The 13,545-nt window shown below is 41.0% G+C and overlaps 1 protein-coding gene across 1 annotated transcript; it reads left to right on the forward strand.

Annotated features, from left to right (window-relative positions):
* The first annotated feature begins 551 nt into the window (after window positions 1-551).
* On the forward strand, window positions 552-9,888 carry LOC139973365 (uncharacterized). Its single transcript, XM_071979988.1, has 3 exons — window positions 552-782; window positions 6,693-6,786; window positions 7,437-9,888. Exons 1-3 carry the CDS (start codon window positions 707-709, stop codon window positions 7,843-7,845), a joined length of 579 nt encoding a protein of 192 aa, XP_071836089.1. The 5' UTR covers window positions 552-706; the 3' UTR covers window positions 7,846-9,888.
* Window positions 9,889-13,545: the final 3,657 nt, after the last annotated feature.

Raw genomic sequence — 13,545 nt, forward strand, 5'->3', positions numbered from 1 at the left:
TGTAATAAGATCCGATATTCACGTCTGGTTCTTTCATATATAGGGTCAACCCCTACCCAAGTCTGTAGTGGGACAGATTGTCACTAACTAGTGTTGGCTCAATTGCCATGTAAACTCTTTTTGGTAAATCTACATACTGATTAAAGTAGTCAGGCTCCTGGTTTACCAGAGATATTGGGCAAACTTTTCCTCTTTTATTTAAACAACTTTGTTTTTCACCACAAAAGGGAATTTTTTATTTAAAAAAATGTATAAAGTGTAGGCTACTTCCCCCTCCCCACCCCTACCAAACAACTGGCACTATGTATTTACGAAATGGGCACCTTTGATGTTTTTTTTTTCTTCTCACAAAACTGGTCGGGTGAAGGTGAACATTTTCGCCCTCTGTACCCCCTCCCTGCTTCACATGTCAAGTGTCAAATAGGGCCTGTCCTTGACAAATATTACTGAAAACACAGGATTGGTCAAGCTATAAATCCGTTGCACTGTATAGCACTTGCTATCGCTATTATTCATTATATACGCAAGGATGAGCTTCCCTGAAACATACTATCTTTTCCTTTTTGTGGGGCTAATTATTTCCTTAATGGAGGAAGTAACTTGATTCACGCGTCCATACTTTCACTTTCAGGTTTGTGTACATCGGATTGACAATAAAGGAATCGTTTAGGAAAACATTGATTAGCTGCATGATGCCTGTTAAGTCATGGCTTGTATATATCTGCGTCTAGTACTGCTATTGACTCTTATGGGAAGTTTTGCTGGTTCCCAAGAAACGCAAAGTGAGTATATGTCGTTAATTCATTATACAGTAATAATTTTATATGTAGTTTAACTCTAAGCAAGTCGTTAGCGTTTACTTGTATATTTGCCATGGTACTACCCTTTTAAACCAGGGGTTCCGTAACTGGGGTGCATGAACCCCCAAGAGGTGCGTGAGTCCATCCCAGGGGGGTTCGTGAGACGTTTCTAAAAGTCTATAATTTAGTAATGTACAAAAAGTCGTACCCGGCATATCCACAAACTCTTTTCGCGTTCCATACGCATATGTTACCATAGTAGTAACGCACCATGCATGTGGTAAAATTGATCTTTTACGAAGCACTTTTATGCGTATTATAGTATAATAATGACTCAGATCGTGTCTCGAAAAGTTCGGGGATTCGTGGACAACTCTGACATCCACAGGGGGTTCGTGGGAGGATAAAGTTAGGGAAACCCTGCTTTAAAATATGCGGCATGGTTGTTTTTGACTCCATATATACGTAAAAGCGTGTCGTCGCTGCCCATACAAAGTACATCGACGCAATCTACACCGGTCCCGACGTTCGCTGCATTATGTGTCAAGATGGACCATTTGAAAGATGACGGAAAATTGTGGTAAAATGGATGTAGTTTGGCCTTCCACCCCATGTACATGGTAATAAACATTAATATGGTAAAGAATACTATGAAGAAACACAGCATGAAAATTGATATAATTAAATTATTTAATAAATGTGTCCATATTTTATAGCAGAAGAAACAGAAATAAACCGTTGTAAATCGCATATATTATACCGACGTTGATATGTAAACATCAACAGTTATATCTATGCGCCGTATATGTGAAATACAAAATATATCGCAGTACATTATATTATTGTAATATATGTTAGAGTTCTTCTCCATTCAATCAATCAAGGCATTTACATTACGCCTGATGTCAAAAGTCCACGCAATGTTGGTAGAGTAGCATGTAGTCGCTGTTCATGGTATTGTACATGTAATACCATGTGAATCATGCATGGTGATTATGTTAAAAGGCCCCCCAAAAATGAGAAAAAAACATATTGCTTGATCGTCTTGCTTTCATAGCTTGTCTATTACGGCTTTCCAAATATGCAACTGCAACTTTACAATTTGTTTCATGTCTAAAACGTTCCATTAAATCAACACAATATTATTACATATACAGGTGCGTATCCAGGGGGGGGGCGTTGGGGGCGCGCGCCCCCCGGGTAAGGAAAAGAGGAGAGAAAAAAGAGAAGAAAAAAGGGAAAAGGAGGGGGAAAAAAGAAAAGGAGGAGAGGAAGGAAGGGAAAAGAAAAAGAAAAAAGAGAGAAAAAGGAGAAAAGGAGGGAGTAGAAGATAGCCAAGACCTCGGGAAGAGAAAGAGGAACAGTCATAGTTAATGCGCTGATCCCTATTATATACACATGGTAGCCAGTGACAGATCGAGGATTACGGAGGGGGTTTGCGCCTCACCCTACCCCTTACACCGACAACTCCATTTTTGACGTTTCCATTTTTCCTCTCTCACTAATGTATCTATATAAATACTATTTATGGTCTATCATAACGCGTGTGTGTGTATGGACGCCTTAAACAATTGTACAATTGTGCGATATGGAACCAACTGTGGCTGGTCTTGAACTCGACCGAGTCGTCAGGGAACATGACGCATTTCGGGAAGGGGGCGACCGCCCCCCCCCCTCCCCGAGCAAATTTTCTTTATGACATCGCTAGTAATTTCAAAATAGACAATGCTTAGATGCAACTTACAAGGCCTGGGAAGTGTCATTTCCAGCGATCTGGGACGCATTTTCGGCCAAAATTTTTATTGAACGCTTCGCGCCAACAAATAGTGGCGCTTCGCTTAGATAGTTTGCCTACAGGCTTCGCCCTCTCTTGGCAATTACTCGCTACACGCCTGTTCGAATTTGTAAAGCAAAGAGCAGATATAACATCATATCAGTGAGCATTGAATGCATGTTCCACAATGAACAGCCTCAAAAACTGTCTTTGTGTGTAGTCAAAGGCGTAGGAGCCCAATTGGATTTGGGGGCTGTAATGACTTGCCCGAAAAAAGGCCAAAATTTTTCTCGCGCGAGGCGCGCGTCAACATATCGATGCCAATATCATATAAGCAAGCATGGGTCATTACATTGCATGGCATCGTTTACCGTACGGTCCGTGAAAGTTGCACAGTATACCGCCGGCTGCTAATGTAAACAACCAAATGTCTTATGTAAGTGGAGAAAAAGCATACAGATCCATTTATGTCAAAACTCTCTTTTACAGTAGTAATGTCGGCCAAGCTTACAACTTTATTTTAATTACCAAGGAGATCATTTTTAAGCTATTCATTGCTATTTATTTTTCTTTCAGTAGGTGCCCGGAAAAAATGGGGGGGGGGGCTGCAGCCACCGCCTCCTACGGGGCCTACGCCTATGTGTGTAGTGTTCGGTTCGATATACCTGATATCGGAAATATCTGCTATTTTTCATTCCCTTCAACGAAGTTTTATAATAGCCATTATAAGAGGTTGCAATATTTATACACCAATAAATTAACTGTGTCGGAATTTTCGAAAATTTCCTCACCAACATTCTTCATCATACTTTCCTCTACTCGTGCAATTTTGACCTGTCTGTTAGGGGTTCCAGGAGGTTTTTCTATATTGGTTGTCCATAGATTGAATTTTGTGCAACATTATGGGTATGTTTAAAAGTGATTTTATTCACGAGAAATGTGAATTCTCAACAAATAATGGGCTTAAAACCTTGAAAAGTGGGGCTTCCGGATATTGTGGGCCGTGACGTAGAATTACCTACAAAAGCATGATCCATAGGCAATGAGGTCGAACATGATGTGTGACTGGTGACAGTGGCGTCGCCAAGGGGGGGCCAGGGGGGGCACGTGCCCCCCCTGGAAAACCTAGTACCCCCCCGAGTGCCCCCCCATCTGAGATTTGGGTTGGTAAAAAAATATATATATATATTTTGTTATATTCAACTCCCATCATCTGAGTTGGTTTTTCATAAGGACAAAGAAGCACAGTAATTCGTATTTTCTTCAAATGAGCTGCGAAAAAATGAAAAAGTTTATCCTTGAACGTCGGGTATCGAAGTCGTAACCCGCGCTTTCACAACAGGTGTCGATATTTACATTGAATTTGTCAGTGCTCACGCCGTACCAGCGGATATACACGTCCGCTTCGCGAGCTACATGACTGTGAGAAGGGAGGGTACTGCAATATGTTGCCTTGGTCTGAGGTTGACAGGTTAGGAGCTGACGAAATGTGAGAATGTGAGGGTCCGCAGGCACTGTACTTGCCTATATTTGTGGACCCATATATTAACCCTGTTGTGTAGGGCGTGCAGAGGTCATTTGAGGTCAGATGCTTGTAGGAACAAATGGCGAATGTTCACACCTGCATACTGAGCCATACTCGATGTGTGATCAAATTTTGGATTGCATGGTGAGATCCCTGATAGGAGCCAATAACGATGCTGAAACCTGTTACATCTTAATAGATAATGGGCGAAAACGAGAAGGACAAGAAAGGAGTCGGGGGTCATGCACACATTAATTCAACAAATGTAGGTTCTATTGATATAGGGTTAGGCATAATATCGACAGCATGTGGTTCATATCCTCTGCAAAATTCTGCGCCTTGTTAAAATCATTACCTCAAAAATAGCAATTTCTGGAGATATCTTCAGATCGAATTTAGCATCAAATGTGGCAGCATTTTGCATCTAGCCCATCCTCCGTATGCGAAAATTTTCCAAAGGGGAGGGAGGGCAGTGGCGGTGGAACCGGGGGGGGGGGCTTGGGGGGCTCAGCCCCCAATGCAAAAGTTGAGGGGGAAAATGCATGATAAGCCTCCCCCCCCCCCCCAAGGCTCTGAAACGAGCATCTGCCCATTTTTCAATGCATACTTGTCGATCTGTCCGATGCACACGTATACTATATAGGTGTAATAATTTTAGTAAATGCTGGGGGGGGGGGGACCCTCGGCCCGTCCTCTTACTATAGACCACATTGTCACCCCAACCGCGTCTTCACGTCCCGTGAAAAGTGGAAGCAGTGAGTGTGAGTACCGGTATGCGCAACACAACTTCGTCTTAGACCAATGACTTGCTTCATTTCAGCCAGTTCTCCAACATCCCCTTACTACACTCAAAAACGTCTTAGCGAGTACACTACGAGTAATAGCTACTCTCTTAAAACACCATCGAATATACAAATTACAATGTTTTTACAGACTTTTACGTGCAATCTGAGAAATTGCAGGCTTGAGACCCATATTTTAGGGCTAGCTATTCGCAGCATAAAACACTCGGGAAGTGCCGTTTCCGGCCATCTGGGGGTTTGAAAAACCCAAAATTTTCTTGTACGCTCCGCGCCAACCGATGGTGGCGCTCCGCTTAGATAGTCTCTACACATTAGCCCCCCTCCCAATAATTTTCCTGTTCCGCCGCGCCTGGGGGGCACCCCCTCCCCTTAGACTCCTCCCCCAGGACGGCGATACGTATCCATCTAAGTGCCCCCCCATCAAATGCTGGTGCCCCCCCTGTGCCCCCCCAGACTGAAAAGTCTGGTGACGCCACTGACTGGTGACAATCTTCAAAAAGGTTATGGATGGAAAAAAAACTTTTGGGGAATACTTGATTCTCAGGCAAAAGTGCACATCTGGTTGGTCATTTTCAAGCCCGAGAAGTGCCATTTCCGGTGATCTGGGGGGTATCAAAACCAGAAATTTTCTTGTACGCTCCGCGCCAACCGATGGTGGCGCTCCGCTTAGATAGTAATTCGCGCCCCCGGGTAAGAAATTCCTGGATACGCGCCTGATATATATATATATATATATATATATATATATATATATATATATATATATATATATATATATATATATATATATATATATATATATATATATATATATATAAGAAAATTTAGTATTCGAAGGGGGACAAAATATATCTTTCTTCCTTCGAACCGAAACCCTTTATATCCCTCCCCCTTTTCTCAATAGCTTACCCGAGATAGATCCAGGTGAGATGCTACTCTATAACCTCTAAGTAACAGCCAGTGGGATAGGAAGCTTCCACAAAGTGGGGGGGGGGGCACAACATCAGAGGAGCACTTTCTCATTCCACAACCACCACTCGTTATGCTATAAACCGAATACCGATATACACACCGGCCATATCACTTAAATATATATGATGTGTTAGTATGCTATATCAATACTATTTGTCGAGATTGTTTATTGTTAACCGTGCTACAAAAAGATATGGGATGCCATTTTAGAAATAGCATGTACAGAATAAAAATAAATAATTAAAATAAAATTATAATATTAACAAAGGCTTAAGATATCCAAAAGACAGTTCTTCATTTAAGGGGCACATGTTATTCGCCAGTTTGGCACATTTGCTATTTGGAAAAAAAGTGGGGGAGGGGGCACGTGCCCCAGTGCAGCTCCCTGTGATAAATGCAGTGACGTAACCAGCGGTGATGGATGAATATGCATGAGGGTAAGAATATATAGGATCACTTCTCCAGGGCCCACTGGCGCTCTGAGGCACTGTTCCATGGGGCTTGGGTCTTTACTCCCTTTCAGAGAAATAAAACAATTAACATTATTTATAGCATAGCCTTCCGTTTAGACCGTAATTATAGACCTAATTAATAATCGAAATGTGCCTCAGAATGGCACCAATTGACGACTAAATTCTTTTCTTTTTAAGATCACCATGACAATCTGCATGGAGTTTATTTCAACGGACATTAATTAGAAAGTTATACATATGAGCGTTACAATAAGATTCATTCTATTTTTCTTTCTGAAACAATATGTGATCTGTCTGATTCGATTATCCTTTAATGACAGAAAGCATATCTCTTAATCCCCACAGCTGAACAAGATCAGTCCGGTTCTTCATCCGATTACAGATTTGTTATAACTGCCTCTACAACAGTACTCGGTCTCGCCGTCTTCACTGTCGTAGTGTAAGTATCAGGCCAGTTGTTGTTAACTATCATGTATCGTTAAAGATGTGTACAGCAATAGACAGGTTCCCATCGCATCACTGTCACAATTGTCACACACTGTCACTGTCACAATACATACTTACAACTAAATCTTATGAACACCGATTATGTGATAGCGATGGCTATGTCTTTGTAGTGAGGTTATGGTGGTGGTGCGACGGGAGGGGGGGGGGGGCCTTGGGGTGATATTAGTGATGAAGAGGGTGCTTTGTGAATGGGCTTAGGTGAAAGAGGTCGTTGGGGCGATGACAGTGACGGAGAAGGCGGTGACGAATGGGTGGTGGTAGGAATGGTGAAACTAGGTTGGTGATGATGGCACGATTCTGGTGGTTATTGTTATAATGGTTCTGGTGTGGTAGTGGTGATGAAGAGGTGTTGACAGGTGTGGTAGTAATGTGGTGGTAATGTGGTACTGTGGCATTATTGGGCTATCTGTGGAGGATATGTCCATGATTATATGTTGATAATGGAGATGCTAATAGTGATCAGATGATAAAATGGTGTCGGCTTGTGTCTGCGAAGTTTTCAACGGCGATGTAAAATGTTGATGAAGGGGATCATTTGAAATGTATCAAACAATTCTTCATTAACTATGCCCCTATTCACAGGTTATGTGTCGCAATATCATACTGTAGGAAATCTCGAAGGCACACTCTGGATCACCCACAAGCGTTGCCAGGGCAATACAGTGAATTTACATATCGTCGTAAAGCTGAGTCTTTTTATTGGAGAGAATCAGACCCATTAACCGTGGGAGACACCACGCCTGAATCAGACATCACTCCTGCAACAGACACCACGTCTACATCATACACCACGCCTGCAGCATACACCACGCCTGCATCAGACACCACTCCTGCAGCAGACACCACTCCTGCATCAGACACCACTCCTGCAGCATACACCACTCTTGCAGCATACACCACGCCTACAGCAGACACCACGCCTGCAGCAGAAAGTTCTGTAATTAACTGTACAACTCAGTATCGTAATACAATATATATTTGTGATGTATGACTTGATAAAACTCTAACACAAAAGAGCTAAGTTATTTCAGTGAAAGAGGAAGGGTGGGAGTAAACGGATGGAAGAAGGACTAGAGCCGAGAAGATTATGTGGCCCGGGAAGGAACGGCCTGCGAGAATAGAAATATAGAGGCGAACAGAGAGCAACTGGCAGAGGAAGAAGATGTAAAAGCGGTATGGAATCAGCTCGCTGGTCTTTGTGACATAAATCCTGAGTTGTTTGTGTTTTCATCGTCACGGTACCTCACATTATTTCAGAGTGAGTCAAGTCACTCATGTAACTCTGAGTGGGCTACATACTTACACTATATACTAATGTAACACTATATAAGAACTCCTTACAAGTAATGTATTAACGCAACCCCAGATAAACTGTAAACGAGTACTACACTAATACAACACTACATGAATTATATACGAATACTTTATTTGAATACAACATTAAGAATTCTGTACGAATGCCATACTAAAGCATAAATTTAATACGAAGATTATGTAACACCATATATTCAACATATATTATTATATATATATATATATATATATATATATATATATATATGTATATATATATATATATATATACATACATAGAGTAGGTTGTCGTCTATCTTGGCGCAGAGTGCTCTATGTCCATTGGACAGAGCGGAATATATGTTGATACAAGATGAGACTAGTGGAACACTAGTAGTTGTAACTCGGAGTTTCGCGCGTTATAGCGATCGTCAGACAACTCCCAGTTATATATATATATATATATATATATAAAGCAGATATTTATATGTATATATATATATATAAATATCATGTCTGAACTCTAGAGTAAGGCAAATATGTCAACAAAACAGAACTAGTATTGTTCGATACAGGGGAAAAACGATTTCAGTGCAATTACGACCATCCTTACCGGTTTCGAACCTCTGGACATACAATCAGCGTACATCGCCTAGTGGTATCTATTGTTCTGCGAGGGTGGGGGCGGGGGGTACCTCCAGAACGCCATCATTGCTTTCACCTTCAACGACCTTATCCATCTTTATACCGTGCTGCTTTATACATTCAATCCTAAGCACTTAGAATGTTTAATTTGTTGTCGTCTGTTTGTTATAAAATTTTATGCATTCACTTTTGTATGTGTAGATGTATTTTATATGAGATCGTATCATCTTAGCTTCTCCCCCCCCCCCCCCCACCCATTTTTATTAGTTATTCTTCCTGTCAACGTATTTTATGACTCTTTATAACTTTTATATTTATACTGGAATGAATAAATGAAAATGAAAATGAAATCGTGTACGCGTATTTATTCTCTTTTGGAAAGGACTCCTGCATGATACTTGACTTGACTTAAACACCATCATGGCCACACGATTGCAGTCTCAATGAATGGGTACTACACGCGTGGTTAATAAGAATGGACCAGGTGTTCGGTTTCGTGACCAGACATCATCTTGGCTGGCCTTCCTTTAAAATAAAAGCGTACATTTGGTAATTATATCAACATGATATATATGTGGTATATATACTAAAAACAATATAATGTATTGTTCATTGTAGCAGCACAATGGAACACTAGATAATGCATTATAAAGTTACAGTAGCTAGCTCATGATGTGATCATGTATAATATGTAACAGGCCGGATACCTAACCGAAAGTCAAAACGGCATACAGCACAGTTCTGTAACCCTTCACTGCAAAATTAAGCAATATAAATTATATATGGCTTTTTTTTTTGGCATGAAGTAAGCCGATGTTTCATAACATGTAATTTTTTCTTTATTGCTGAATCCATTCGTGCATGCATGGGTTTCATTCCTTTGTTTATGTTATATCATATAGTTGAATTTTTGAAGTACGTGCTTTTGATTTATCAAGTGGAACTATACCTCTAAAATATGATGATGGGTTAAAAACAATATGAAAGTAATTGAAAACTCGCCTTTTGATTTCATTACACGACAGATGTAAACGGAGGAGTATAGAATTATATTACACATCTATGTACATGCGTGACAAGAGTGGGAAGGGGGAGGGGATGAGTGAGGGGGGTCAAAGGGCTACGGTCCTGGCTCCGGGGTCAATTTGGGGACCAAGGAAATATGGAGGGGGCCGGGAAACTTAAAATATATTTAACATTGTAATAAGGGGTCTAGCTTTTAACGCCACGCTCCTTGCATGCGGTAACTAAATTTCTTCGTTGATATCCTAGTTTAAAAATCCTGCGTGGGAAGCTGTTAATAAATTGAGGCGCATGTGTCTGGATGATGTCATAGTTAGACTTGATCAAGTCTTCTGCCTGAATATGTGATATTCCCAAATGGACTTCTAAGAGTTTTTGCTCTAGTTGTTCATGACAGTTATCTCTATCATGATCAAATAGCAACAATGATTGTTGGGTTCATATCTCCTTATGTTTGTTTTCCTTTTTGTCCTATTGGGTTTATTTGTACAAATACTGTTATAAAGTTGACAGCAGATTTAGTCCAACTTTCATTTGAAGATTTGTCTGATCTTGTCAGATTCCTGAAGGGTTTCCCCCAAATTGCCAATTTTTCAGTCAGAAAATGTATCGAGATTGACCAAATGTGAAAGAATTAGTTACAAAAGTTTCTAAAATGTCAAATTGATGAAACTTTCTAGTTCATATAGATATACATATATTCAGGGGCGTAGCGAGGGGGTTTTTGTTGGGGGTGTGTGGAGAATTTGATTTGCCGACGGATCTGGAAGTGGTGACTGAAATGGGGGAGGGGTCTAAGGGGAGGGAGTGTCCCCCTCCCATTTGGAAAATTTTTAGTTTTGAAACGTCCTTAGATGCAATCTGGTGTACAAGGGCGGCGGAAGCACTTTTAATCTGGGGGGCACCAACGTCGAAGGGCACTTTGCAGAAATTCGATTGGACTGATGCAGCCTGATATTTAGTATCCTTTATAACTCTTATTGTATTATCTTATTTGCGTATACACATCACTCCATCAACGCCACCCCCCCCCTCCCTCAAGGAAACAATGCATACTAGCACTGCAATATCTAATGTGCAAATTGGGAAACAAGGAAAAAGACAAAATGAGGTAAAATCATTATAAAGTCCAAGCTCCCTGCACACGCGATCGATACATGCATGAAAGCAAATGAAATATGTCAAAATACTGAAAGAAATTAATTTTCTAGGTGTTTTTCAGTGGTTGAACTGATATTATTATGATGATTATTATTATAACGACTTTCCCAATATTTCTAACCAATTTTTATAACACGGTTATAACACGGCACATGATTGTATGTTATTGGCAAACGATGTAATAACCGTTGCATGCCTATATGATATGCACATTAACATATTGAACGCGCGCGGAGCGCGCGAAAAATCTTGGCAATATTTTTCCGGCAAGTCGTTACAGCCCCCCCCCCCCCCAAATCAAATTGGGCTCCTACGCCTGTGGTAAACATTTAAAACTTCCCGAAATATTTCATTCGACGTGGGTTTCGCTATGTAAACTCTTTTTTTATTTAGAAATTTTTATGTAGAAAAAGGGCACATTTTTAACCTGAGGAAAAGTGGGGGGGGCACGTGCCCCCTGTGCCCCCCGGTTCCGCCGCCCTTGCTGGTGTATATTTTAAGTCAAATTTGATTTGCCGACGGATCTGGAAGTGGTGACTGAAATGGGGGAGGGGTCTAAGGGTAGGGGGTATACCCCTCCCCTTTGGAAAAATTTTAGTTTTGAAACGTCCTTAGATGCATATTTTAAGTCAAATTTGGCACGGAAGAAGCTCTCGTTCTCCTTTTCTCTATTCAGCTTTCCTTCTTTCTTCCCCTTCCGCTCTCTTCACCTTTTCTCCTTTTGCCGACAGACCCAAAATTTGCCGACAGCGACCAAATTATTGGGGGGGGGGTGTGACACCCCCACACCCCCGCTCGCTACGCCCCTGCATATATTGCATACAAAGTAATATCAAAATCCTTTCTTCTTGGTTATACAGATATTTTGAAAGAAAATATCCATGTTATGTTCTGTTCGTTACGTGATCAGTGTTTCGGTTTTTCATTCTGTTTGATGTTCATGCTTGCGAAATAAACAATATAGTAGAATGAGTCTCGTCTATCCGACATGCTTAGTGATTAACCTCCGCCACGTATCACGATCTTGCGCAAGGTTTATTGCTTCCTCGACATTGTTTGCGACTTTATTTTTCCAAGCAAGGTAGTCACGGGCCTTCCTACTGGTTTATCAGTATGTCTCAATCCTTCTCTTAAAGCAACCTTTGCTGCAGCGTTTCCTGGAGTCTTGCTAGTAAGTATAAGTTGAGTCTCGTCTATCCGACATGCTCAGTGATTAACCTCCGCCACGTATCAGAAGCTTGTGCAAGGTTTATTGCTTCCTCGAAATTGTTAATGTTATTGTTACGTTGGAATGCGAGAGGTCTCGATAACTAATTTTTAACGAGACACAAGCCTGGGTTCGTTTCCGTAAGGAACACAGACAAATTAACGAGTCTAGAGAATCTGAATGAGAACGTAAACTATATTGAACAATGGATTTCGAACCAACAACAAAAAGTGGTAATTACAAATATATAGAAAATTACTCACAAACTTAACAAGATAGGATACACTTTAAAACACGCTGGTCTCTTCCAACGGCGATATCCCTCAGCGGCCACGACCTTGATGACGACGATTCTCGGTCCGTTGTACCGCGAAATTCACTGGTCCTCGACGAAGTTTCTCGCGATCCCAGAAACAGCAGTCACCTTCTTTCCGGCGATGCTCCAAAATAGAAGACGGACTTCCAGCCACAATAGAGTAAAGCACAAGTCGAACTTCTCGCCGACTAAATATTACCAGAGTCAGTCCAAAATCAGCTTTATAGCCACCAACTCCTGGCGTAACGAACTTCCTCAACGGAGACAGAAATTCTTCACCTTCTCCGCAATAAAGACTGGAAACTGTACTTTCACAGCAAAGTCCTCTTCAAACTTCTGAATGGAAGTGTAGAGTCAATCTTGGTATCGATATCTCAATCCTTCAGAAAATACTGGTAGTTGAGCACTGACGATATATAGTAGAATGATATAATATGTGTCGTCGCTTGTATTCGTACAGAAACTGAGAAACTCTCCGATCTGGGCGGGCTTTTAAACTATTCGCCATGTCAAGAATCATCTAGATCTTTCTCGATACACCTGACCCAGTCTCTCTATTCTTGGAAGTCCTTTGCATATCTCGCGTACGTTCCAGAGAATCCACGAAGATGTGTACAGCTTACACGCGATCTCACGCAAACCGACGTCAACCCGAGACCAGCGCGTCATCATAAGGAATATACCAGAACAATCGTGTATTATAACATTGTGACACGGTAACCCGACCTAATTTCTCAAATACTGATTTATCACGTAGGCAATTTCAATTAATCTCCACATTATAACATTAGGTTTCTCACTAGCAGTGACTAGCGTTAGGCTACAATGGGCCCTCGTAACATTATAACGTCCTTAAATTGCAAAATATGGTTTGGTATAATATCTAAAAGCTTAACTTATTTTTTGTCACATGAAAGTGAAACTTTAATCTTAAACACGGAATCTTGTCTTTGTCTACTGAAAGAATACTGTTATTGTGTTTCATCGTCGAGGGAAGCCCTACAAGCCTAAGTCATATCAACAAACATATTGAAGATACAAATACA

The sequence above is a fragment of the Apostichopus japonicus genome, chromosome 9 (assembly GCF_037975245.1).
Source record: "Apostichopus japonicus isolate 1M-3 chromosome 9, ASM3797524v1, whole genome shotgun sequence".
Classification (NCBI taxonomy): domain Eukaryota; kingdom Metazoa; phylum Echinodermata; class Holothuroidea; order Aspidochirotida; family Stichopodidae; genus Apostichopus; species Apostichopus japonicus.